The 26,260-nt window shown below is 36.8% G+C and overlaps 1 protein-coding gene across 3 annotated transcripts in view; it reads right to left on the bottom strand.

Annotated features, from left to right (window-relative positions):
• LOC150083218 (uncharacterized) overlaps window positions 1–26,260 on the bottom strand; it is a 637,655-nt gene that overhangs the window by 14,365 nt on the left and 597,030 nt on the right. For all 3 annotated transcript variants that reach the window (XM_090377919.1, XM_090377920.1, XM_090377921.1), the window contains exon 15: window positions 15,118–15,238. In XM_090377919.1, the coding sequence (XP_090234045.1) occupies window positions 15,118–15,238 (121 nt within the window). The remainder of the gene's footprint in view (window positions 1–15,117; window positions 15,239–26,260) is intronic.

Raw genomic sequence — 26,260 nt, 5'->3', positions numbered from 1 at the left:
TCTTTGCGGTTTTTCTTTGCATCCTTTGCCAAAGATTTCTCATAATCTGCCTTCGCTTGCCTAACCTCCTTCGTGACTTGATTACAGACTAGCTTCTATCTACCATACTCTTCTGTATTACCTGATGATTTTTAAGTATCCCATGAATTTTTCTTCTCTGCCACAAGTCTAGTTCATCTGACATCAATTTAGCCCAAACCTTGAATAGTATTTCTTAGTTGGTATGAAAAACCTAGTAGCTTCCAAAATTAATTTCTTGAAATCTTCCCATTTAGAATTTGCTGCTAGTAACATAATCAGTTGGTCCTACCGTATGGAATTTGAAAACTGTCTAAGGCCACTGTATTCATTCTTACGAAAACAAAAACCCTTTTCCTTTACTCCTTTTCTTTTCCTTTACAGTACAGTGACAAAATACGACAGGCTCCAGCTAACTGTTTTTTCACTGCAGCCTGTTGTTTTTTGTCACTGTACTGTCTGTAAAATTCTCTTTATGCTCACATTTCATATCTTTTCCATATGAGGAAATTTTCAATCTGATTTCCTCAATTTCTTTGGCATCAACAAGAACAAGATCCATTGTAATGATATTGCCTCTTTACCAAAAATAATACTTTTATATAATTATGAGATGTAATATCTATTGAACAACCTAAACAAAACAGATAAAATTTCATTCTATCTAAAAGCTCTTTGTCAATTTTCTTCACCTGCAAAGTAAAGTTTCAGCCTATTCAAGAAGTGCAATGAATGAGAGCTTATTCTCTGTTGAAGGTGCAGGCAATCAGAGTGCCAATATCTTTCTATGAGTGAATTCACTAACCTTCAATAAAGTATAGGAGTGGATCTCCCTAAGTTCAAGCAAGCTAACTACAACAACTTGGCCTTCTCTTGTAGTCAGGTGTACACAATGACTACACTGTGTTTCTCAGACACAGTTTGATGTGTTCCTGAGTCTATTGATTTCTGAAAAAAAACAAATTAGTTAACAGGACATTCTTGTGTAAAAGAAGGAATTAAAGAACCCATATTAAAATTTTGAAAGCAGACATCTGTGAATTGTGTGCTTGTTTTGATGCAAGTAATTCATTGACTGCAAAGTATTAATTTCATCACCAGCAGTTTCATTACAATAAAAATGTCTTTTCAAATTATTTTCAAACAGCTGAATTGAACAAAATCAAATATAAGAATTTACATCTTAATCTTGTATTAAGTACTAAACAAACTTAAAGAAAAACCAATTCCTGAAGTGAACTGCACCAGATAATCACAGCCAAATCATAACTATCAAATGAAAGATTTTGGTTTCTGCCTCAAAGATAAGTTTGTTTTCTTTAATTTGTACTTCAAACAAAAAATAATGTGCTTGGATGTTTTAAAATAGACATCTTGACTAGCAGAAAAGAACTAATATATTTTCCTGGTTCACTTGAAACAGAAATATTACAGTTTGAGTTGAAAAATGTAAGCTACTATCTATTTGTTTAACGAACGTAGTGGCGCAATACAGCCTAAGTTGCTGATTCGTCTAAAACCCTACAACAACCAACGGACATAGAACACACCTTCTGTCTCTGCATAAATTACTTTACAGTAGCAATGAAGAGCTATAACTAAATTTGCTTTGCCTCAAACTGTTTGAGGCAAAGCAAATTTAGTTATTTAGAATAATCATTATTGCTTTGTCTCTTTAGCAATAATGGTCATTCTTATTATTAGTAGGATATTCATAATAAATCTCAATGTTCTCATTAGAATCTGGGAACTTCTATTTGTTCCAATTTTTTTAACACTGCCAAGTTCAGTTTTCTATAAAGCTATTGCAATATTTCTTTAACTTTAACTATGACTAAGCTTGCCTTTATAACCTTTATTGTTACAGAAACCTTTCTTTAATTAAATCCTTTCAGGAATTTTTGCTTATACAATACTTTTGTATTTACCAAGTTTACACACTAATTCCATACACCAGGGGTCAGCAACCTTTTTTTTTTTTGAGTGAAGAGCCATTTTTGATCTAATTAAAAAAATACAGAATCTGAAGAGCCACACCTCAGCTCAAGGAGGGTGGGGGGGGGGGGTGTTTAAGAAATGGAATAGAGTGGGAAGGTGTTTTATTTAAAAAAATATATTACATAATTTGTAATATATATATTTTGTACATATATATTTTCAAATATTATTTATTAATACTGAAAAAAATTTAACAAACATCCAATTAGGTACCAATTAATGTGACTTTTGTTGCTGAACTTTTTGAGCTAGTCTCTCAACATCAGGTAAGTATGCCGTAATTTTCATCTTTAAACATGCTGAGAGATGCATTGTTCAGATGGTTTCTTGATTTCTCAAGAATTTAATAGAGTTTCGAAATGCCTCTAAATCCTCAATTTCAAGGTATTTTAGTCTTAAAAAGAGGACTTAAAAATCAAGGACCACATGTCCTTGATTTTTAAGTCCTCTAACTCCATTTCAAATTGTGCTTCATGTGGGCTAAAAGTTAAAGAGCCGGAGTTATATGTTTAAAGAGCTGCAGTTACATGTTCAAAGCGCCTCATGCAGCTCGTGAGCCGCAGGTTGCCGACCCCTGCCATATCTGCATTTCCATATACATTATTATTAATGATTCATATCTATGACACTAAAGGTTATGGACTTTCACTGCCATAAACATCATGTACCATGTTACACACTGTCTGTGTACACTGAGAGAGAGAGAGAGAGAGAGAGAGTTACATTTTACAACAATACTGATACTCACACTAAAAGTTTTTACAGACTTTGTCACTTTTTAGCAAGCAAATATGTAATGACGTTTTACATGCTATCATAAAATTTATACATTTTTATCCATATGTTTGATGGTTCATTCAGTTGAGTCAATGTTCATGGCATAACAAATCAAAGTTTAAATGATAGAAATAACTCATATATCTAAATGACAAAATCTGCAAGTGGTTAATAAATATATAGGTAGCTGCTCTACCTATACATTAATCAGGAATTTATGCTATAAGTTACTTCCTGTACTGTATACTGGGGACTTGACTCTTCTAAGACAGATTGTAAATGGAGGACATTAATAATAATGATGTACTGTAGTGATGGTGAATCTTTTGTGGCCTGCATGCCAAAATAAGCTAGAACAAAAACATAAATTTGTCCTCAAATAAAAAGTATTTTTATTTGAGGGCAAGTTTATTTATGAGTGGCTCTATGTCACTGGTTTGGCATTGCCACCCTACTGTAACTATACTCTTATCACTGTAAATATATTCTTGTAGCCAAATGTAACCCCGGGGGCTCACATTTGGTGAGTATGGGCTTGGCACACCCAGGGTCCTGAGCTGGATATTATCATTCTTTTCTTTCTTGGTGATTCCCTTCTACTTTTGACTCTCTCTCTCTCTCTCTCTCTCTCTCTCTCTCAGGGTAACTCGGGAACTTTTTTTTTTCCTGGTGCAGCATAAGCCTTAGGCTTACTTGCATCATATGGCTATTAATAATAATAATAATAATGTAAGCTCATCAGAGCTTTATGATAATGAAACCTAATCTTGTATATAAAATTTTTCTTATCACTAAAAATGGGAAATTAAATGTTTTTATTTTGTGGGAAAGATCCTAAAAATGAATTAAGAAGAAAGAGGAAACTTAACAGAAACATTAAATGGAATCACTAATTATGTCTTAAGTAAATTATATAGTAAAGCTTCTAGACTGATGTATAAATTAGAAGCTAGTTTCTAATATAACCAGCAAAAGTAAATAATCTTAATTAAACAAATGAAGAAATCAAAAATTGAAATATCAGAATAACTAAAAATTGGTTAGTAAAAATCAGTCAATAAACCAAAAAAAGTACCAATTCAATTCATCTAGAACAACAGCTGGATTATATAAGTTCTTTTCTTCTCTTCCCTTCTTTGTATTCTTTGTTCTTGCTCTCTCAGCCAGTGGTTTCTCATAATCATCCTTTGCTATCCGGGCATTTTCTGTGGTGCTATTACAAATCAACTTGTAGCTATTATAGGATTCAGTACTTTTCATTGCTCCTTAACTTTTCTTGCATCTTTTTCTGGGCTACTATATTCACCTTCCGTATGTTATCATAACCAGTTGATAAAGGGTCATGCAGCACCTTAAGTTGTCATAATCCCTTTCCTGAAATCAAATCCCATTACTCTGCCTTTAATAACTGAAAATTCTCCTCTCATTATCCAACTCAAAACTCTGTGTTCATTCCCTTCCAATGGTTCTGTATATTAGTCCTATAATGTCATCAGGTTTGTGGACAATGGTCAGGTCTAAAATATCATTGCCTGTAGTATTTTTCCCAAATATGTTGATATCAATAATAATCTACTAGTAATAATAAACTAACATCTCTGGGACTCCTCCAAGACACCAACTGTTCATGTGGTGAACCGGAAAGCTGGACCCACCTCATGCATGAATGTACAAACTATGAGGACCTACATGGAAACTTAATAACAAGATTGACCTACCTGCTGCGAGGCCAGGAGAATCATCTCTTGGACACAAGCGAAGAATATAAGAACCTCACCAGATTTGCACAGGAACTCTTTTCCCAGAAGAAGAAGAACCCATTCTGCGACCAGGAACTAAGGGCACATATGCCTTGTAACAGACACGAAACTTCGACAACAACTGGACTATTAGCAAATACACCAGCACTGAAACCCAAATTGTCTGACCCAACCAACCTACTTGAATAGGACCCATACCACAGAAATGATGGGCTCACTGGATGGAGAAGGTACTGGACTGCCCTCCCTGATGAAGGAAACAGGATCAACGGACCAGACCCGCTCCGGGATGCAAAAGACAATCTATAAGACACTCTACCCTGGTCGGAAACTTGGCCCATGAATGACATGGGGGGGGGACTGGTTCCGAATGCTTCATTGGACCCATACCTTTTCCCCACCCCAAACAGCAGATTTGCTGCCAATGCGCCAATTGGCGACCCGAGCTGGGCACTCTTTCCTGGCTTGCTTTCCACTCCACTTCCCTGGCAGGGGAGGTGATTGTCCTCTTGTCTCCTCTCCTCCTTGCCACCCCCCATTTTTTCCCTATGGTGGGGCATGGCATTACCCACTGATACCTATTGACCCCATATTTCTGTCTCTTTTCCCCAGTCTTCAGTCTCACTCCCCTACTCTATCGGTACAAAAGGGATTACCCCACACGTCCAAATTTAATCATGTCCAAATCACTGTTTGCCAATAATTTCTGCCTTCTAAATCCTAGTGCTATTACGCCCCCCCAACGCGAAAGATCTTTTTTTTTTTTTAAGGTCCTAACCACTGAAATCTCAGGAAATTAGTTGGCAGGATCTGCCAGAGTAAATAATTATAATGCTGATATACCTGGCTTGCCTCCACGGGGCTGAGTGTGGGCAACGTTGGCCTCAGCAAGGATCCAGCAGCCAGAAAAACAATAGTACATAACACTATATGTATACAATATCCATACACTTTTAAATCTCTGGCCTTCCCAGTGAACTGGCACACCTAAAATGAAAGCAACGCAGAGATGGGGGAAACCCCTGGTGCCACTTGACACTACACGCTACCTAAACATCATTGCTGACCAGACCTTTCATGGAAACAGTCTTCCCCTCTGGCAGTGCCGTCTTTCAGCAGGATAATGTGCCATGCCACACTGCCCGGATTGTGTGAGACTGGTTCACGGAACATGAGGAAGACTTACAAGTATTACCCTGGTCTCCAAATTCCCCAGACATCAATACCATTGAGCATCTGTGGTTTGTGTTGGAACAGCAACTCCGATTTGGGGTGTCTGAACCATGGACTTTACAGAAGTTAAAGGATCTGCTGGTTACATGCTGGTACAAGATACCACAAGACACAGGTTTGACATGGTTTGGCTAGGCTTGGAGGACAAACATCATATTAAGTAGGTGGTCATAATGTTTTGGCTCAACGACATATACATGAATTCATAGTATTCATTACAATTTTTTAATTTCCTTAACTTAATTATATACACTGAATTGGAGCTACCTTACTTATGTTTTTGGAGGATTTATCCTTTTCTCCCTCCCTTTATTATTATTATCACCCCCCCTGTTATTTTTAATCTTACCTTCATTACCATAAATTTGCATAGAAATGCAGTGGTTTGGTACATGATCAGGTGTAGTCCCCTGATGAAATACCTGATCTGTGTATAAATTTTCTTTCATTATCTTCCCACCCTCAGTTTCATGCTCACTATTTTTCTTTACTTATTAATCATATATTTTTGCTTTCCCTTTCAGATTCTCTAAATTTAATAATTGGCTCCTTTCAGTTTCTCTACGTTTAATTGGCTCATTGATTCAGCCATTAATTTCAGATAATTTTGTAATTTTTTTTTTTCTTTCTTTCTCTTTCTCTTTTTATTTCTCATTTGTTTATTTTTCTTACTTTTCTTATTCTATTAGTCTTGGCACCATGTGTTTTATACTGCTCCATCTTTGTATTTTGCTATTAATTCATTCTGATTTCATCTATAAAAATTTGTATCATGTGTTGCAGCCTTGTGCACTAAGGTGCATTTTCCACATTATCTTCATATTTTCTATTTATGCATTATATATATATAGTAGACTGTTGAAATAAATGCACCTAAAAAAACAGAACATTCGAGCTAACAGCATATTGAGATTGGATGTTTACATATAGCGCAGATGTCTTACACTGGCGAAAAAATAAAGTAGCAAGTCATGTGGGGAACATATTAGTGTATTTCAGCATTAGTAGAGGCATATGATGCAATAAAGCAAGCATACATAGCATCAGCAAAAAAAACCCCTCCTCCCATTTCACCCAACCATCCACTGGAAATGTTTGTCTAGTTCTGCCTTGAATTTATTTAAGTTGCTGACCTCCACTACAACAGATAGAAGTTTGTTCCAACTGTCAACCACCAGCTGGCTAAAGATGAATTTCTTTAACCATTGCCTCCATTAATTTCCCTGGAACAGAAGTTAAACTAACAGGTCTATAATTACTTGTGTAGCCCTTTGATCCTCCTTTGTGAATTGGGTACACATTTGCACATTTCAATTCCATGGAGACTCCTCCAAGTCCAAGGAAGCTTTCATAATTATGGCTAAGGGTTTGCTTACTTCCTTTGCTGCTTCCTTTAATATAACTGGATAGATCACATCCACCCTAGGTGTCTTTCCTATGTTCAATTTCAACAATTTCTCTTCCACTTTACTCTCAGTTATTACAAACTCATTTAGCTCCTTGCCAGAGTTTGATAAGCTTCTGGTCTCCACTTCCCTACAGACCTCCTCATGTGTAAATGTAGATGCAAAATACTCATTCAATTTGTCAGCTATCTTAGCTGACAAACTGAATGAGATTTGCCAAAGATTTCTTGTAATCTGCCTTTGCTTCCTTAACATACTTTTTGACTTGATTGCATACTATCTTATGTCGACCATAGGCATCTGTGTCTCCTAATAATTTATACGCACCCCATGCATTTTTCTTCTCTGCCACAAGTGAACAGGCGAAGTTTTTACGGCTCCAGCAAATAGAGAAGTTTGTGCTTTTTTATTGCCTTAAATTGGCATATTAATTTATTTTTTTAGAGTTGCTTATATTCCTAGTAACAACAAATTAGATAGAATTTAGATAGAGATTTTGTAGGTTATTACTTACTATTGGTATGGGTATCAAATCCACATGTGGACAGGTTTTGCAGCTTCCGCAAACGAAAGTTTTAATTATACTTAGCCGCTTTATTGACTTAATTGTTAGATTAAATTATTTTCTATAAGTAGCTTATAGACCTAGTCAAGCTCCTTGGTTTATTTTGAATTTAGATAGCGTGATTTGGAAAGTAAATAATACCTCGTGTCAGTAGATTAACTGTTCGTAACTTGCCTCCATTGTTATAAGATACGTGTTCTAGTGTAAGGTTTAACGGAAAACTAGATAGTGAGTACAGTAGTATCAATTAATCAGTAAAATTTATTAATCTTATTAAATTTCATTGTCAATTGAATTGTACTTTTTCAACTAAATAAATATAGCGACGTAGTTATTACAAACATAACATCATAAATTAATACATATAAGTTGACAGGGGATAAGAAAGTCATACAACTTAACTTGGAGATAATATTCAATACCTAAATACATATATATATATAGTGTTATAACTGCATTGGGATATAGGTTTAGGGTTATATTTTGTATTGGAATTTTATTGAACTTGAATAGAAATCATGACTGAGACCAGAGCAGCAAAGCAAAAGGCTCAAACTAATGGAAGTGCTGTGGCTCAGGGGAGAACTGGGGGGGGGGGGCGGTTGTCCTCTGAATCACGGTCTATTGAAATGCACTGCTTGTTAGATGTTTGTGGAGCAATCAGGAATGGACATGATATTGCCAAGGGGAATGGCTTTGTGTGTGCACGATGTAAGGATTGCGAGGAAATCAGGCACCAATTCGGCACTGTTATGGGCTTATATGAGAGCTTGAAGGACAGGGTGGATGCCCTCGAAGGATTTAAATCTCAGCTGCCCACATCAATGCCAGAGCTTGCACTTGAACATCACGCAACACAGCGGGAACCCACAAGGCAGAATGCGCTGGTCCCAAAGGAACTAGTTGTTGTAGGTGACTCTACTGTCAGGGAAACGGGGAACATATTGTGCAAAAAGGTTAGATGGAACAGGACCAGGGTATGTCTGCCAGGGGCAAAGGTTGATGACGTAGGGCAGATGTCATCTTTTAAGGGCACAAAGGGTGATATTGTTGTACACGTTGGCACTAATGATATTAAAAGTAGGAGACCGGCAGAATTACTTAACAAGTACAAGACAATGCTGAAAAAAAGCTATGGGTTAGGGTTGAATTTGAAAGTGTCTGCAATTCTGCCCAGACATGATAGGAGGGGGTATATGATGAGAGCCTTGTCGATCAATTCGCCCCTGGAGAGATTCTGCAAGGCTCAAGGGGTAGAATTTTTTCTAAGCCTGGTCTGTGCTTGTTAACAGAAGAGACTGCTTCTACAGGGATGGGATGGGATACACTTAAATAGAAAGGGTGCAAGAATATTTGCTGATACTATTGAGGCAGAGTTAGGTGGGTTGGAAAACGGATAGCTTGGGGGATACACGGACTAATAGATTAACAGTAGCAGCTGGCAGAGGTAAAAGTGATTCTTGTACCACTTCTATTGAAATGCAATTGAGCAGCAGCCTGAAAAGCAAGAGACAATGAAGATTTCCAGGACTGCTGGGAGTGATAGTGGAACAAGTAAATACATGGGCTGTGTCAGGGTAACTAAGAGTAGAAGCAGGTGCATGTATACTTGCATGTACACCAATGCTAGGAGTATAGTTAATAAATTCGATGAGCTTGAAGTGCTAGTCAAGACATCAAAGGCAGATATTGGTGGGATATCAGAGACATGGTGTCACACACACACACACACACACACACACACACACACACACACACACACACACACACACACACACACACACACACACACACACACACACACACACACACACACACAAGCAGTGCACAACTGGAATTTGGGGAGCACAATGTGTACAGAAAGGATAGACAGGACAGGAAGGGAGGAGGGGTTATGCTGTCAGTTAAGAAACACAAAATCTAATGAAGTGCATCCAATTGATGTTGGTGGACAAAGGAATGTTGAGTGTTTGGTGTGACATAAGCACTGGGAAAGGAAAAAATGAGAGTAAGTGTTTGTTATAGGCCTAATGAATCTGATGAGTATACAATGAGCAATTGTGCAGAGAAATAGAGTGGGCCAGTAAATTAGTGTCTTATAATGGGGGATTTTAATTTTCTGGATATTGACTGGAATTTGTGGGTTGGTCACTCGCATACTAGCAAGGCTTTTGTGGATTTATTGGATGAGTTTTTTACAGCAGCAGCAGCAGCATGTTTGCGAGGCAACTAGAGGGAGTAATACCCTTGATCTGATTATCAGTAATGATTCTTCATGCATCAAGAATCTGCAGATAAAGGAACCACTAGGTGGCATTGATCACAGTGTGCTGAAGAGGGATTTACTCAGAGGTAACTACCATCAAGGGTAAAGGGAAGGATTTTTGCTTCCGTAAGGGTGACTACGGTGGTCTCGGACAGTTTTTAAATTCTATACGGTGGAACCAACTGATGATGTTACCAACAGCAAATTCAAAATGGGAAGCTTTCAAGGAATTAATCTTGGAAGCTACTAGGCTTTTCATACCAACAAAGAAATATTGTTCAAGAATTAGGGTGTCAGATGAATGGATGTCAGATGAACTAATTAGACATGTGACAGAGAAGAAAAATGCATGGGATGCATATAAATTATCAGGCGACACAGAAGCCTATGGCAGATATAAGCTAGTCTGTAATCAAGTCACAAAGAAGGTTAGGCAAGTGAAGGCAGATTACGAGAAATCTTTGGGAAAGGATGCTAAGAAAAACAGCAAGGATTTTTTTACTTATATAAACTCTAAAAGGAAGGGGATGAATCTGATTGATCCACTTGATATTGATGGTTCGAATGTTGATGATCCTGCTCGAATAGCAAACAAGCTGAATGAGTATTTTAAACTTGTAATTTGAAATTGTAAACTAAAAACTTGTTTACAATTTCAATTGTAAACTAAAACTTGTAATTTGAAATTGTAATTTAAAATTGTAAACTCTAGAAGGAAGGGGATGAATCAGATTGGTCCACTTGATATCAATGGGTCAACTGTTGATGACCCTGCTCAGGTAGCTAACAAACTAAATGAATATTTTGCATCTACATTCACACATGAGGAATTCTGTAGGGAAGTAGAAACTAGAAGCTTATCAAACTCTAGTTGGCAGTTAAATGATTTTGTAATAACTGAGGGCAAAGTGGAGGAGAAATTGTTGAAGTTAAAAATAAAGAAGGCACCTGAGGTGGTTGGGATCTATCCAGTTATATTAAAGAGGCAGCAAAAGAAGTAAGCAAATCAATGGCCATAATTATGAGAGAATCCTTGGATTTAGAGGAAATCCCCACAGAATGGAGATGAGAAAATGTATTCACAAAGTGGGGGGGGGGTTCAAAGGGAGATACGAGTAATTACAGACCTGTTAGTTTAACTTCTGTTCCAGTGTAAATAATGGAGTCACCGGTTAAAGAAGCACTACAGGATCATATAGACAAGACTGCAGTTATAATTCAGACATAGCACCAGTTTGTTAAGGAAAGTCTTGTTTGAACAATTGGATTGGATACTATGATGTGGTCACAAAGGAACTGGATGCAAAAAAAATTATTTTGATATCATTTACTTGGATTTCAAGAAAGCATTTGATACTGTTGCACATGGAAATTGGAGTGGTATGGAAGTAATGGAAAGTTGTTGCTACGGATAAGGGATGGTTGAGTGGGAGAAGACAGAGTGATAATCAATGGACACTGCTCTTCGTGGCCTAATGTTATTAGTGGTGTCCCAGAATTCGGTGTTGGGCCCATTGTTGTTTTCGGTATTTATCAATGATTGATGAAGTTATATTGGACTTAATATCCAAGTTTGCAGAGGATAAGAAGGTTAGTAGGATTGTCAATGACAGTATGCTAAGGCAACAGGATCTAGAAAAGTTGGGCAAATACAAAGTACCACATATGGGTAGCAGTAACCCCAGAGTATTAGTAGAGGCATATGATGCAAGAAAGCAAGGTTATTCAGCATCAGCCAAAAAAAAAAAAAAAAAAAAAAAATCCATTTCATTCACCCCAAAAGTTTGTCTAGTTCTGCTTTGAATTTATTTAAGCCATCAATTTCCAGAACAACAGATGACAACAGAAATCAACCACTCGCTGGCCAAAGGTAAATTTCCACACATCTACTCTACAACTGTCTTTCCTCAATTTGAATTTATGCCCCCTCAGTTGCTTAATCTGAGTGAGAGGAAGAATCCCATCAGCATTGAACTTGCTGAAACCATTCAAAGCCTTATAGACTTTAATCAGATCACCTTGCAGGTGCTTAGTCTCCAAACAGTGCAATTTCAGAATGAAGCCTTTCATGATAAGAGAAACCCTTTGTTGCCTTCTTTTGTACTCATTCCAGCAGCTCTACATCCTTCCTAAAATAAGGCCTGCAGACCTGTATGAAGTACTCAGGGTATTGCCTGAGTACTGCATATACAACAGGATAATCACCTCTCCTTGTGCCATTAGATATGAAGTTTTCAGAACAGTGCAAACAGGCTGCCTGAGAGCTCATGGGGTCTTATCAATGATATACAGGAACTTTGCTAGCAGGGATAAGGAGGTGATTATCCCTAAGGCAATGGTCAGGCCACACCTAGAGTACTACTGCATACAGGTCTGGAGGTCAGTAGTGCCAAATTCCACCCAGACAAAGTAGTGTTCTCAGCGCGGGTGGACCAGTAAATCACACTTCTGTGAAGGTTCCGGTGTCAGCAAGGCAGTCCATATCAACAGAAGCAGTGAGGAGAAACCTCCCACCCTGGCAAGCTAAGGCCAGCAAAGAAGACAGATCAAAAAATGCACAAGGGCTGTGAAGTCAAGTGCACATTTGCATTGTTTTCAAGCAGATTCAACAAATTTTCTTGCAAGGTTTGTGACTAAGGATGAAATGTGAAACCATCACTTTCAGCCAGAGACAAAAAAAAACACTCCCCCCCCACCAAGGAAAATCAAGTTGATCTCTCCTGTTGTCAAGATGATAGCATCTGCATTTGGGATGCTGATGGAGTGTTGCTAGTAAATTATAATTTTTCTGAAGATTATTATCTTCAGAAAGATCAGACTGTCACAGGGAAATACTATGTAGACCTGTGAGAGACTTGTGCAAAAACAAAAAGAAAAACACTGAGGGAAAACTCAGCAGACCAAGAAAATGCACCTGCTCACAATCTGTTATTGCCTTGGCTGCACTGAATAAATGCTCCTTTGAAATCTTGGACCTCGAAATCTCCATATATACCATAGTTGGATATAAATAAACCCTTCATATTCAGGCCATGAACTTTTGAAACACCACTCATAGGTTAATTAATGACCAATCTCTTATAAAGTCTCTCCACTTTCTTTCAAACAGATATTGTTTCTTCTGCATGCCTTTTTTTATAGATATTACATAGGCACTGTTCTTCTCAATTGGCTTCTATAATTCCCCATCTCTCTTCCAAACCAGTCGGAACACGTGCCACAACCAGTCAACATCCATTTACTGTCCTACTTCAAAAAACTCACAGAACCAACTTTCCTTCTTCCTCATTTCTCCCTTCAACTTCCATTTTTTGGAACAAGGCAGTGAGGACAGATCACAAATATCTTCTTTCAGTTTGTCAATCTTCAAGAAAGGCATGGTGGTAAGTACTATAGGTTCTAATGACTTTTGTGCTTGGGCTTTTTATAAAAAAAAAAAAAACAATATATTTTGGACAATGCTTACTTCTGTGCATTATTTTCCACTATTAATAGAAAAACACATTTTTGAACCAGAGGAAAAACTATAATAAGTTAGAACAAACTGTATGCTCTTCCTGAAATCAACATTTCAAAATTATGTACAGGCAACCTCCATATAACACGATTGATAAATTGTGAAAATCCTCACACAACACGGTACTTATATGACACGGTTTCGCTCTAACATGGTTTGAGAATTGCAGGAAATCAGGCATAACACGGTATTTTTGAGCTTTTGTGCTAGGAAAACCTTGCTATTATGTTAGATGTAATTTTCAATGTTTCCATTCCTTTTTGTGAATCCCTGCTGTTGACTTGCTAGTCATTATCGCCTTCATGATATTTTCCTAAAGCACATTTTTGGAGGTCGCTTATATAAAACAATAAAAACAATTTGCAGGTTCTGGTTTATTGTGCTTTTCTGTTAGTGTAATCAATTAGAAATGAGTAGTAAGCTTGATCTTCTTGCATTTGCTATAGTACCGATAGCTGGAATTCTGTGGGGTCTTTATTATGGTGAAATGTTTCCCCTTCCATGAAATATTCAATCATATAAGAAACATAAATAAATTTTGAGAAACTCATTACTCCATATCGTGTTTGTTGCAACTTGTGCGTGCCATGTTCTTTGTTATTAATTGCTTATCATTTTTACTGTTTTAAATTTTACAACCAAAAAAATATTAATAAAGTCAGTGAATAGAAATATCAATTAGTTAGTATGTACATATTCCAGTACGTATTAATTAAGCTATGTACGTAAGCGTAAATTTATTTTTATTTTGCTAACTGGAAAATATTCTTCCCATTTTCACGTATCATTTAACTTTGTTAACTGGTAAGTTAATAAAGTTAACTTTGTGCTTTATACCTTTGAAGCAGGGGTCCACTGTATTTTGTTGGGTGATCCCTGGGTTAGTTTCTGTGCTATTGAACTTGTGCCTTTTTGAGACCAAAAAAAATTGTGGCTTTGAAGTGTGCATTCGTGACTTTTAAAGAGAGCAGAAGGTACATGAAATCTAGATAATGCAGAAGAGATTGTGCTTAGCAGCGATGAAGAGGAAGAAAATTAAATGAATGTATATTATCTGACATATAAGTATCATAGTTTGTAAAGTAAAACGTTTGTTCAGTTGTTACTATTTAAGTTACTACTATTATAAAAATAAAGTTAAAATATTAAGTTATTACTACTATAAAAATTAAGTTTCTGATAGTTATAAAAAAAAAAATGGTGTATTTTTGTTAGCTTTTGGAATGTAACTCCCCTTTTGTACTAGTTCTTAGTCCTGTATAACATGGTTTCGCATTACACAAGGATTTTATAGGAACCAAACTACCGTGTTATATGAGGGTTATCTGTATTGTAATAAAAATGAGTTTTTTTATGGATTTGCAGTAGTGATATTAATAAGAACTGATTTCAATTCAGTTAATGGTTTGAGCATGCTGTTGTTTATTTAGTAATCCACTGTATAATGATAAGATTCTAATTATTTAATTTATTTTTTCAATTTTTTCCCAGCTCTCAGAAGAATGAGGTTTTCACTGTAACAAGGTTTAAAGTGCAAGCATAGGCCCTTATTTAGAGGAAGGAAACAAATGTCTTACCTCCATTTTGAATAAAAATTTCGAATACATCATCTACTGTTTGACTTTTAATAAGCTTCAACCTGGCTGGTTGGTTTACCAGATGAGTCAGACTACTCACAGGGAAGTGGGGACTTTGCTCCTGCATATAAATGAATGAAATTACTTTTGGAATACATTTGATAACTCAGTAAAATCTGAGTCTTTCAATTACAGCATTTCAAATTTATCTTTTGATTAAATGAAATCTAGACTGTTCTAATGGAATGTACTATAAACTAAAAATAATTCTTTGAAGTAATGCAATATCAGAATCTCAAAGTTGGTTTGACATTTGTTTGTGAATCAAGACCTTAACTTTCTGGACAAATGATACAAATAACTGCATAGTTTCAATAATAATCTGGCAAAGAATACGATTATGACCTTTATTGACACCAATAATCTAAAGCTATCATATACACGTTAATGGCCAAGGATGTGTAGGCCCTTATTTAGAATACCAGAACAGCCATATAGGATCAAAGGAAAACACAAGAATATCAGCATATTTAGTGGGCATATGGGATTAAACCATATGCTAACTCATGTACTACTTGTCCTCTGGTTTTAAACTTTCCTATTAGGATGCATTAATGGGGGAGCAACACTGTTTTTTCAAACTTTTAAGAGGCAGTGATCAATTCCTTTTGCAACTGTTTTCCATTGAAAAAAAGGTTGTAGTGAAGATTTATTTTTTAAATATCTCTGACTTGGGAACAGTGTAAAGATATTTTTTTCACATTTGTCAAACTGTAGAAGACTGTGTCTATATTAATGAACCTTTATAATTTATATTAATGGAATGCGAGTGTTTTAAGTTCCTTACTGACCATGTTATACTCAATGAAAGATTAATTCTCTTTTCCTACAAAGAAAATAAAAGAATATTACCATATTACCCAGTCATTGATGACATCGGAATGCCAGGTAGAAGACACAGAAATCAAAGCATAAAAGTCTAAAAGAAACAGTATACAAGGAGGTAGTATAAGGACTCTCTAACACATGAAAGTAGGACAATACTTAAAGAGGGCCACTGGCAAAACCACCATAGAGGTAGATCTGTCATTATGGAGTGAGGGGAAATACCAGCATATCAGGCCTCATGTACTTGTTTTGGATTACTGGCAAGTTAAGCACTTACATATTTTTATATATCTAATTCAGATTATTAATTTTACCCATTTCTCCTTTAAAAATGGTCTTTCTGTATTTTGAAACTAGCACAGCGTTCTTTATTACATTAAGTATTTACATAGTATGAATCAAAGCTGTAATACTCAATATGTTCTACGCTGATATTAATATTTGTAAAATAATAAGAGAAGTTTACCTCAATATAGTACATAGAACACTTCCGTATGATACTCTCCAGAAATTAAAACAAAAAAATTGAAAACTTACATTAGAGTAAAAAATAAATAATTAAAAACCAATTTAGCACAATTCAAATCAATTTAACACAATTAAAAATCAATTTAATGCAATTAAAAATTAAAAAGAATCTAACGAAAATATTCAAAACGATTTTCTTTCCTGAAGCTGACAATACTTTTCGACTGAATGTCGTAATCACAGGAATGAAAATTACCGAATAGGGTTGAACCTCAAAATCGTTTTGAATATTTTCGTTAGATTCTTTTTAATTTTTAATTGCGCTAAATTGATTTTTAATCGTGTTAAATTGATTTCAATTGTGTTAAATTGGTTTTTAATTATTTATTTTTTACTCTAATGTAAGTTTTCGATTTTTTCGTTGGAGAGTATCATATGGAAGTGTTCTACGTACTATATTGAGGTAAACTCCTCTTATTATTTTACAAATATTAAGTATTTACTGCCATTTTGTCTATTGCGAGAATTTGACAACCCCCAGCCCTTGCAATCGTTGAGAGATATAGTTAATAGAAGTTAATCTTCTTAAAACATTTTTAGGCTCCTTTTTAATTATCAGTTTATCTGAATATTATAATATAATATTAGTATTAACACTCAGAAACAGATTAGTAGTGATAAAATGATAAAAGGAACAAAAATATACAGCATCAGCAAAAAAAAGTTTGCCCATTCCATCTAATATTTTATCTATCTGTAAATTTACTCATGGCCACTTCAATAACACCATGCAGAAGACCATAGGCATATCCTGCAGATGAATCAGCATCCACCTATTCCGAATTCACTCTAGAAGAGTTTTTTTTTCTGCTATTTTTGAAATTAACACTGCCGTGTGTCATCTCCTCTGATGACACCTGGACTTCTCATGGATTCACCTAAACTAAATGTAGCTGCATACCTCTTTCTATCCAAAAATCTTTGATTCTATTTCAGAGGTCCATTAATCCACATCACCACTAGTAGGAATGATAATACTTATTCATTAGCTAAATAAATGAAAATGGGCTTGTAGTACTGGATTCCATGGTTTGAGATAACAATAATAACACAGCACATCAGTAGAGAGACAATAACTAGATTTTTAATAACTAAGATTAATTCGTAGCTTTCAGGGTAAACGAACCCCTTCTTCAGCAAGTGAATAAATGCATACTGTATGCATTTATTGACTAGCTGAAGCTATTAAAAATCTAGTTATTGTCTCTACTGGATGTGCTGTATTATTATTATTATCTCATTAGCTAAATAGATGGCCCACTTCCTTGTGACAAGGATGAGTACCAGCAAACAGCCTTCTGAGTAACTGCTGCCCTCCTGGTACCTAAGTGGCCAGATGAACAACACAACCACACAGCTCCACATTACATACACACAAAGCATACACTACTCGAATGACTGGCTTCACATAGTTGTGACCATCACAGGAGTGCTTCACAGGATTCATTTTAAAAGTGAGCGGTACCTCACGAGCTGCCTTACATGTGATTCACGAGATATGATCATAAAATGCAGTCATGAAAAAGTTGATATCTTCGCATTTCCCATTTAGTATTTGAAATTTTTAAAAATGCATCTATGGTTCTCGCTTAAAATAATTTAAAACTGTCAAACACTTTGTAATGCCCTTTCCAAAAACAAAATCCTTTCCCTTTAACCTTGACAATAGTAATTATATATTTAAATAAATCTCACATCAATACACAATGATTAATGTCCCACACTAGGCAGCAGTAAGGCATGGTGTACTGATGTGAGCTAATCAGTACAGGTCAAAAGTACGAGATGTGATCAGAAGTACAGAGACCAATTATCTTAAATTTTGGCATCTTAGCACAAGTTGTGACTTGTTATAAGATATTTGGCAATTCATCTAGGCATAGTAATACATGAATCTCTTGTTTATCTGCAGTAAGTCGGAATTAGTGTGTTGAATAGAAGGTTTTAATGTTTTTTTTTTTTTTTTTATCACATTTCAATGAGTGATTTTTATTAAGCAACAAATTTACATCAGATTTTGTTTCAAATTTGAAAAAAAAAAAAAAAAAAAGCAGCAAAAGCAACATCACTACTGCTACCCTTTGACTACAAAACTAATGATTCAATCACCTCTATTCATGATATTATGAGCATTGATTAACTATCCAACTAAGTTGCTGGCGAAATTGGTATGAATCTCATATCTCTTATTAGACATGTAAATAAATTTTAACAAAAGATTTGCAAATGTGACATTTTTCAGCCAAGTTTGTGCCTTGCATCTTCATTGATGGTCACTCACTCACACAGAGAGAGAGAGAGAGATATTGTCATTTGCATTATAAGAAACCCCTTGTGCACTCATCACTTTCCATTCAAGAATTATCTGTAAAGCACTTCATTACTTAGTCCTTCAAATCTGTCACACTCACTGGATTTAGCTCCCCATGATTCCTCCCCCCCATTTAACAAAAGACTTATCAAAACAATATGCTAGTCAAAGAATTTTTATCTCCAAAATAATATAAGCTTTTGAGAATTTTGCCATTTTATTGACTTAACCGTCATATTAAATCGTACTCTGTAAGTACCTTCATAGTCCCAGTCATGCTTTATTTAATTTAACTAGAGATTTTGTAGGTTACTACGTAATATATGTACAACCTTCGTATCGTTCGAATCTCCTGCCATTGTTATAGTTAAAGAGTAAGTGGCAGGGGAATTAAATTTTTTTAATTGTGGTAAACAGGTAGCTCTAAAGTTCAAATCATTTAGGTTGGCATAGTTGGATAATTTTGCTGTATATTACAATTAACTTATAACTTTCAAGTATAAAATATAGCCTAATAAATATAATGCAAACTTGATAGCATAGTGTATTGATAACTAGCGTATTGATAAGAACACTTGAATTTTAATTATATTTATATAATAACATAAACATCATAGAATAAACGGTGCATAGCTTTATTATTGTATTGGATATATTCGTTTAGTGAATTATTTTTAATTATACTGCAGTTGAATGAAAATAATTCCTTAAACCAGGGCAGCAAAGCAATGAGCTCAAGCTAGTGGGGGGAGTTGTGGATCTGGAGAGAACTGAGGGGAGGCAGTTGTCATTCAAATCGGCTTTATGAAATGTACAGCTTCTCTGATGTTTGCAGAGCTATCAAGGAATGGTCCATGATATTTCCAAGAGGGATGGCTTTGTGTATGTGTGCTTGATGTAAGGAGTGTGAGGATGTTAGGTGTCAACTCAGTGTTGTTATGGGCCTTTATGACAGCTTGAAGAACAAGGTGGATGCTATCGAAGGAATTAAATTGAGGACCCATCAAGCTCTCAAGTGCCCACATCAATACCAGAGCTTGCACTTGATTATCAGGCAACACAGCAGCAACCCCCAAGGCAGAATGAACTGGTCCCACAGGAGTTTGTTGTCTGGAAATATACTGTGTAAAACAACAAGAAATAATGCTTACGCATTATTTCTTGTTGAGAAAGGAGGTAGACAAGCCCAAAAGCTACAATTGTACAGTTTTAATAGTTTTAATGCTTTTAATTATATATTTTATTGTATTTTACAATTGTACAGTTTTAACGCTTTTAACCTTATATATTTTATTTTATTTTCAGGCTTTATTCACAATCAGTTATTGTAGATAGATTATGTTAAAGTATTCTCTGTATTTATATATAGAGTATTAAATTATTTTAACTCAACGGTTGGTGTATTAATGTAATATCGTGAATATGAACTTTCCCAACCTCAGAGGCCTTTTTGAAGATATGGTTAACGTTTATGGCCATTCTGTATTGCAGCATATCCGGCAGTTCAGAAAATACAGTATAGGAGAGACCAAGCAAAAGAAACACCTAAGATTTGCATATTGTTGCAGGACGCATGGACTTACACCCCTGGGTTTTCAGGATTAAAGCACTGTTCAAGGACATTCGGATTGCGAGGGTTATTGCATGGTATCAGAAGGTTTTGGATGTTTGGATACAGAAGTTGCATGACAATTTATGATTTAGGAGATTTATTGGTGTATCTTTAGGGAATATTAGTAGTAGATTATCCCCTGCACACTTATTATTAGTTAGGAGGTTAGTTTTGGATAGAGTTAATAGGATCGCGTATATTTATAGGCAGAAACATATTAGTAAGTTTAATAGATTATTAGAAGAACAGGCAGTTATATGCAGGGATAGTGGTACTAACTTTGTACATAATCTTAGTGGCAAACTTTAACTAATGCACAAGAGGGAGTTCTGGATTTAGGACCCAAGTTTGCCCTTTTACCCTCCAAACCACTGGTTGCCGAGATAGCCATTGGCATAGAGAGGGCAATTAGTAAATTACCGGAGTCTATAGCCAATCAAATTCATACAAAGACTTCCGCCATTCTATGCCAGGCAAAAACGGTGGCCCCTAACCTTAATATGAATCACAGAAGAGCATTGAATGAGCTTAAACGAGATGATGAAATTGTAGTGTTAAGGGTGGATAAGGGTATATCAACAGTAGTATTAAGAAAAGAAGATTATCATAAGAAAGTGTTAGATTTGTTACAAGATAGTGCCACATAAAAGATCTTTCGGAGGAAACCACTGGCTGGTCTAGAACAACGTGTCAACAAGATTTTGCAACTCTAGTTGAAGACAGGGAAGATCTCTAAGGAAATGTTTTGGTCTATGCATGCAACGGGGTGTCAGCTTCCCAGGTTTTATGGGCTACCAAAACACATAAAGTAGGGGTCCCCTTATGACCCATTGTTTCTTTTATTGGTAGCCCTCCCTATGCTATGTCTAGATTTTTGGCAAAGCTGATTGCCCCCATAGTGGGACGGTCTGCATTCGTTGTTAAAGATAGTAAAGAATTCGTGGGATTTGTGAAGAGTCAGACTATAGGGGTGAATGAGATTATGATATCGTTGGATGTAGTGTCATTGTTTACATGTATTCCTATAACACATGGGGTTCAATGTGTTAAAATGGCCCTACCGAAAGATGACACTTCAAGTGCCAGGTCTCATTTAAACATTGAAGATATTTGTTGTGGTATAGAACTGTGTCTCTCGAGTACTACTATGTTATTTCAAGGGGTGATGTTCAAGCAAGTTCACAGCACAGCTATCAGCGCTATTGTGGCGAATCTAGCCATGGAGGAATTAGAGAACAGGATTTTTGAAGGATTGGAGTACCCTATGCGTAAGTGGAAAAGATATGTGGATGACACATACACTATTGTTCAAAAGAGGAGAGGGGAAGATGTGCTTAGTCTTCTCAACAGTTTTTTTCTGTTTATACACTTTACCTCAGAGGTAGAAGCAGGTGGTACCCTCCCATTCCTGGATGTAATGGTATACAGAGATGGCTCCAGGCTTGAAACCAATGCGCCGGAGCCAGTACACCCACTACAGGTCGGACAGACTAGGCAACATACAAATAGTGTCGCTAAAGCACTATTTGATAGGACTGGGACCCACTGTAGTACCTCTGAGGAGAAAGAAAGAAATTTCACGAATTGCAGTAGATCTTATGAAATGCAGTTACCCCAAGAGGATCGTGGATAAATATAGTAGAGGAGTGGAGTCTATCCATAAAGAATTGGCTGTTACGGTTACCACAGCTTACTTTCCCTTATAGAACAGGCCTTATAGAACACATTGCAGGGGTATTTTGGGGTTATCGAGCACGCTGTGTGCAGCTTATGGGTCGGAGGTTACATACAGTACTGTCGCAAGTTAAGGACTCTAAGAGTCTCATATTAAGGGACTCTAGTAGTGGGGTTATATACGATATTAAATTCCCAGATTGTGGGGGAGCCAGGGGCGCCGGCTTAAGGATCATCTGGGGGAATACACAAGTGCCATACAGACTGCAGAGTTTGATAAGTCTGCTGTTGCTGAACATTTTTGGGAAAGACAGCACCAGGTCTCCCCAGAAAATGGGGTTATCCTTGATCGGGCGCATAGATTCGGGGACCGCAAGTGACTCGAGAGCGTGTGGATTTGCTCATCCGATAACAATACTATGAGTAGGGATAGGGGTGTGCGGCTTCAACCCCTTTTTGAGGCTACAGACCTCTCAAAAGATGAGCGTTTCTGTTTACCATGTTCCCGAGCTGCTTCCAGTTCTGGGGAACATGTAGGAACTTTTGTTCATCCCCCATTTTGTTCACGGGGGAAGATACGAGTACCATACAGACCGCAGAGTTTGATAAGTCCACTGTTGTTGAACATTTTTGGGAAAGACAGCACCAGGTCTCCCCAGAAAATGCTGTCATCCTTGATCGGGCGCATAGGTTCTGGGACCACAAGTGGCTCGAGAGCTTGTGGATTTGCTCATCCGATAACAATACTATGAGTAGGGATAGGGGTGTGCGGCTTCACCCCCCTTTTTGAGTCTATAGTCCTCTCAAAAGATGAGTGTATCTGTTTACCACATTGCTGAGCTGCTTCAACCACGTGTGCCGTGAACCTGATACTTAAGGATGTGCTGCGTAAGCATTATTTCTTGCTGAAAAAGGAGGCGGACACCCCCGAAAGCTACAATTGTACAGTTTTAATAGTTTTAACGCTTTTAACCTTATATATTTTATTTTATTTTCAGGCTTTATTCACAATCAGTTATTGTAAATAGATTGTGTTACAGTATCCTGTGTATTTATATATACAGTATTAAATTATTTTAATTCAACGGTTGGTGTATTAATGTAATATCGTGAATATTCATCAAGTATTCTTTCTAATCTGTTAGTAATGACTCTTGAACTTTTTTGATGTGGGATAACAAACTAATTGGTCTATAATTTTCAATTTCTGATTTATCTCCTTTCTTATGCAGCAAAACTATGATTGCGTTATTCCACTCCTTGGGCATCACATCTTTTCTAATGCATTTTGTGAAGAGTCTTGCCAGTTTTTGTGCCATGTCTCTTCCTCCCAATTTTAACAAATCTACAGTAACCTCGTCTTCCTCCTGGGGCTTTCTGTTTCTTCATTTTCTTCAACGCATGTCCTACCTCATCAGGAAGGATATTGGGTATGTCATATGTGTTACTAATTTGCGATCCATCTTCCATACTGCTGGCATCACCCTCACTCCTTGTATAATTCTCTATAGTAGTCTTCTGCTATTTGAATTATGCCTTCTCTGCTATTCTTCAGTTTCAGTATCATTTGTATTTCTGTATTACTGATCATGGCTGCTGATTTAAATCCTTTGTTTTCTCTTAATGCTTGTTCTACTTTTCTTGTGTTAAATTTTCTTATGTCCTCTCTGAGTCTCTTTCTAATGGCTTTGCATAACTCAGTATACTCAATTTTCTCCTTGTCAGTGTTTATTTTGCTTTTCATTTGTCGTCTTCGGTTCAACGTGACAAGTGTTTCTTGACTAATTTTTTTTCTATGGATTTCTTTTTACCTATAGGTTTCTTGGGCTTTATCAATTTCAGAAAGTTGAAATATTCCTTGTTGATGTCTCGGTCCTGAGCCGTCTGGGTAGAATTTTTTTCAGCCTGGACTGTACTTGTTAACAGGAGAGATTGCTTCTACAGGGATGGGATACACTTAAATAGAAAGGGTGCAAGAATTTTTGCTGATGCTGTCGAGGCAGAGTTAGGTGGGTTGGAAAACTGCTAGCTTAGGGGGATACAAGGACTAATAGATTAAGAGTAGCCATTGGCAGAGATGAAAGTGATTCTTGCACTGCTTCTATTGAAATGAGCAGAAGCCTGAAAAACAAGATGCAGGATATTTCAGAGACTGCTGGGAGTCATTGCGGTACAAGTAAACACATGGATTGTGTTAGGGTAGCCAAGAATAGAAACAGGTGCATGTATACCTGCGTGTACACCAATGCTAGGAGTTTGGTAAATAAATTTGATGAATTTGAGGAATTGCTCAAAACATCAAAGGCAGATATTGTTGGGATATCAGAGACGTGGTGTCACACAGATATAAGGAATGCCGAACTAGAATTTGGGGAATACAATGTGTATAGAAAGGATAGACAGGACAGGAGGGGAGGAGGGGTTATGCTATTAGTTAAGAAACACAAAGTCCAAGGAAGTGAAGCCAGTCGACATCGATGGACAGGGCAGTGTCGAGTCAGTTTGGTGTGACATAAGCATAGGGAAATCAAAATTGAGAGTAGGAGTGTGCTATAGGCCTAATGACTCTGATGAGTATAATAAGATATTGTACAGGGAAATAGAGCGAGCAAGTAAATCAGAGAGTCTTATAATGGGGGATTTTAATTTCCCAGATATTGACTGGAATTTGTGGGTTGGTCACTCGCACACTAGCAAGGCTTTTGCGGATTTATTGGATGATTGTTTTCTACATCAGCATGTTCGTGAGGCAACAAGAGGGAGCAATACTCTTGATCTGATTATCAGTAGTGATTCTTCATGCATTAAGAACCTGCAGATAAATGAACCACTAGGTGGCAGTGATCACAGTGTGTTGAAGTGGGATTTACTCAAGGAGGTAACTACCATCAGAGGTAAAGGGAAGGGTTTTTGTTTTCGTAAAGGCGACTATGATGGTCTGAGACAGTATTTAAATTCTATACAGTGGGACCAACTGATGATGTTACCAACAGCAAACTCAAAATGGGAAGCATTCAAGGAACTAATCTTGGAGGCTACCAGGCTTTACATACCAACTAAGAAATATTGTTCAAGGTTTAGGCCTAAATGGTTGTCAGATGAACTAATGAGACATGTGTCAGAGAAGAAAAATGCATGGGATACATACAAATTAATGGGTGACATGGAAGCCTATGACAGATATAAGTTGGTCTGTAACCAAGTCACAAAGGAGATTAGGCAGGCAAAGGCAGACTACGAAAAATCCTTGGCAAAGGATGCAAAGAAAAACAGAAAAGAGTTCTTTACCTATTTAAACTCAAGAAGGAAAGGGATGAATCAGATTGGTCCACTGGATATTGATGGTTCAACAGTTGAGGATCCTGCTCAGGTGGCTAACAATCTAAACGAGTATTTTGCATCTACATTCAAGCATGAGGAGTTATTCAGGAAGGAGAATGATGTAGGTAAAGTAAACATTGGCAGTGAGCTGGATGATTTTGTAATAACTGAGAGGAAAGTGGAGGAGAGATTGTTGAGGATAATCATAAAAAAGGCACCTGGGGTGGATGGAATCTATCCAGTTATATTAAAGGAGGCAGCAAAGGAGGTAAGCAAACCCCTAGCCATAATTATGAGAGCTTCTTTGGACTCAGGGGAGGTACCCTTAGACTGGAGATGTGCAAATATAACCCCAATTCACAAAGGAAAATCAAAGGCTGACACAAGTAATTATAGACCTGTTAGTTTAACTTCTGTTCCAGGTAAATTAATGGAGGCACTGGTTAAAGAAGCACTGCAGGATCATCTAGACAAGAATTCAGTTATAGCTCAGACGCAGCATGTTTTGTTAAGGGCAGGTCTTGCCTGACCAATTTGATTGGATACTATGATGTAGTCACAAAAGAACTGGATGCAGGGAATAACTTTGATATTATATATTTGGATCTTAGAAAGGCTTTTGATACTGTTGCACATGGAAGACTGCTGCACAAATTGGAGCAGTGTGGCATTGGAGGCAAATTGCTGCTATGGATAAGGGGATGGTTGAGTGGCAGAAGACAGAGAGTGGTAATCAATGGACACTGCTCAACGTGGGCTAATGTTATTAGTGGAGTTCCTCAGGGTTCAGTGTTGGGTCCGTTGTTGTT

This window comes from Mastigoproctus giganteus, chromosome 7 (assembly GCF_048544385.1).
Source record: "Mastigoproctus giganteus isolate SK-2022 chromosome 7, ASM4854438v1, whole genome shotgun sequence".
Classification (NCBI taxonomy): domain Eukaryota; kingdom Metazoa; phylum Arthropoda; class Arachnida; order Uropygi; family Thelyphonidae; genus Mastigoproctus; species Mastigoproctus giganteus.
Note: the sequence above shows the minus strand (reverse complement) of the source record. Positions and strands in the feature narration are given on the sequence as shown.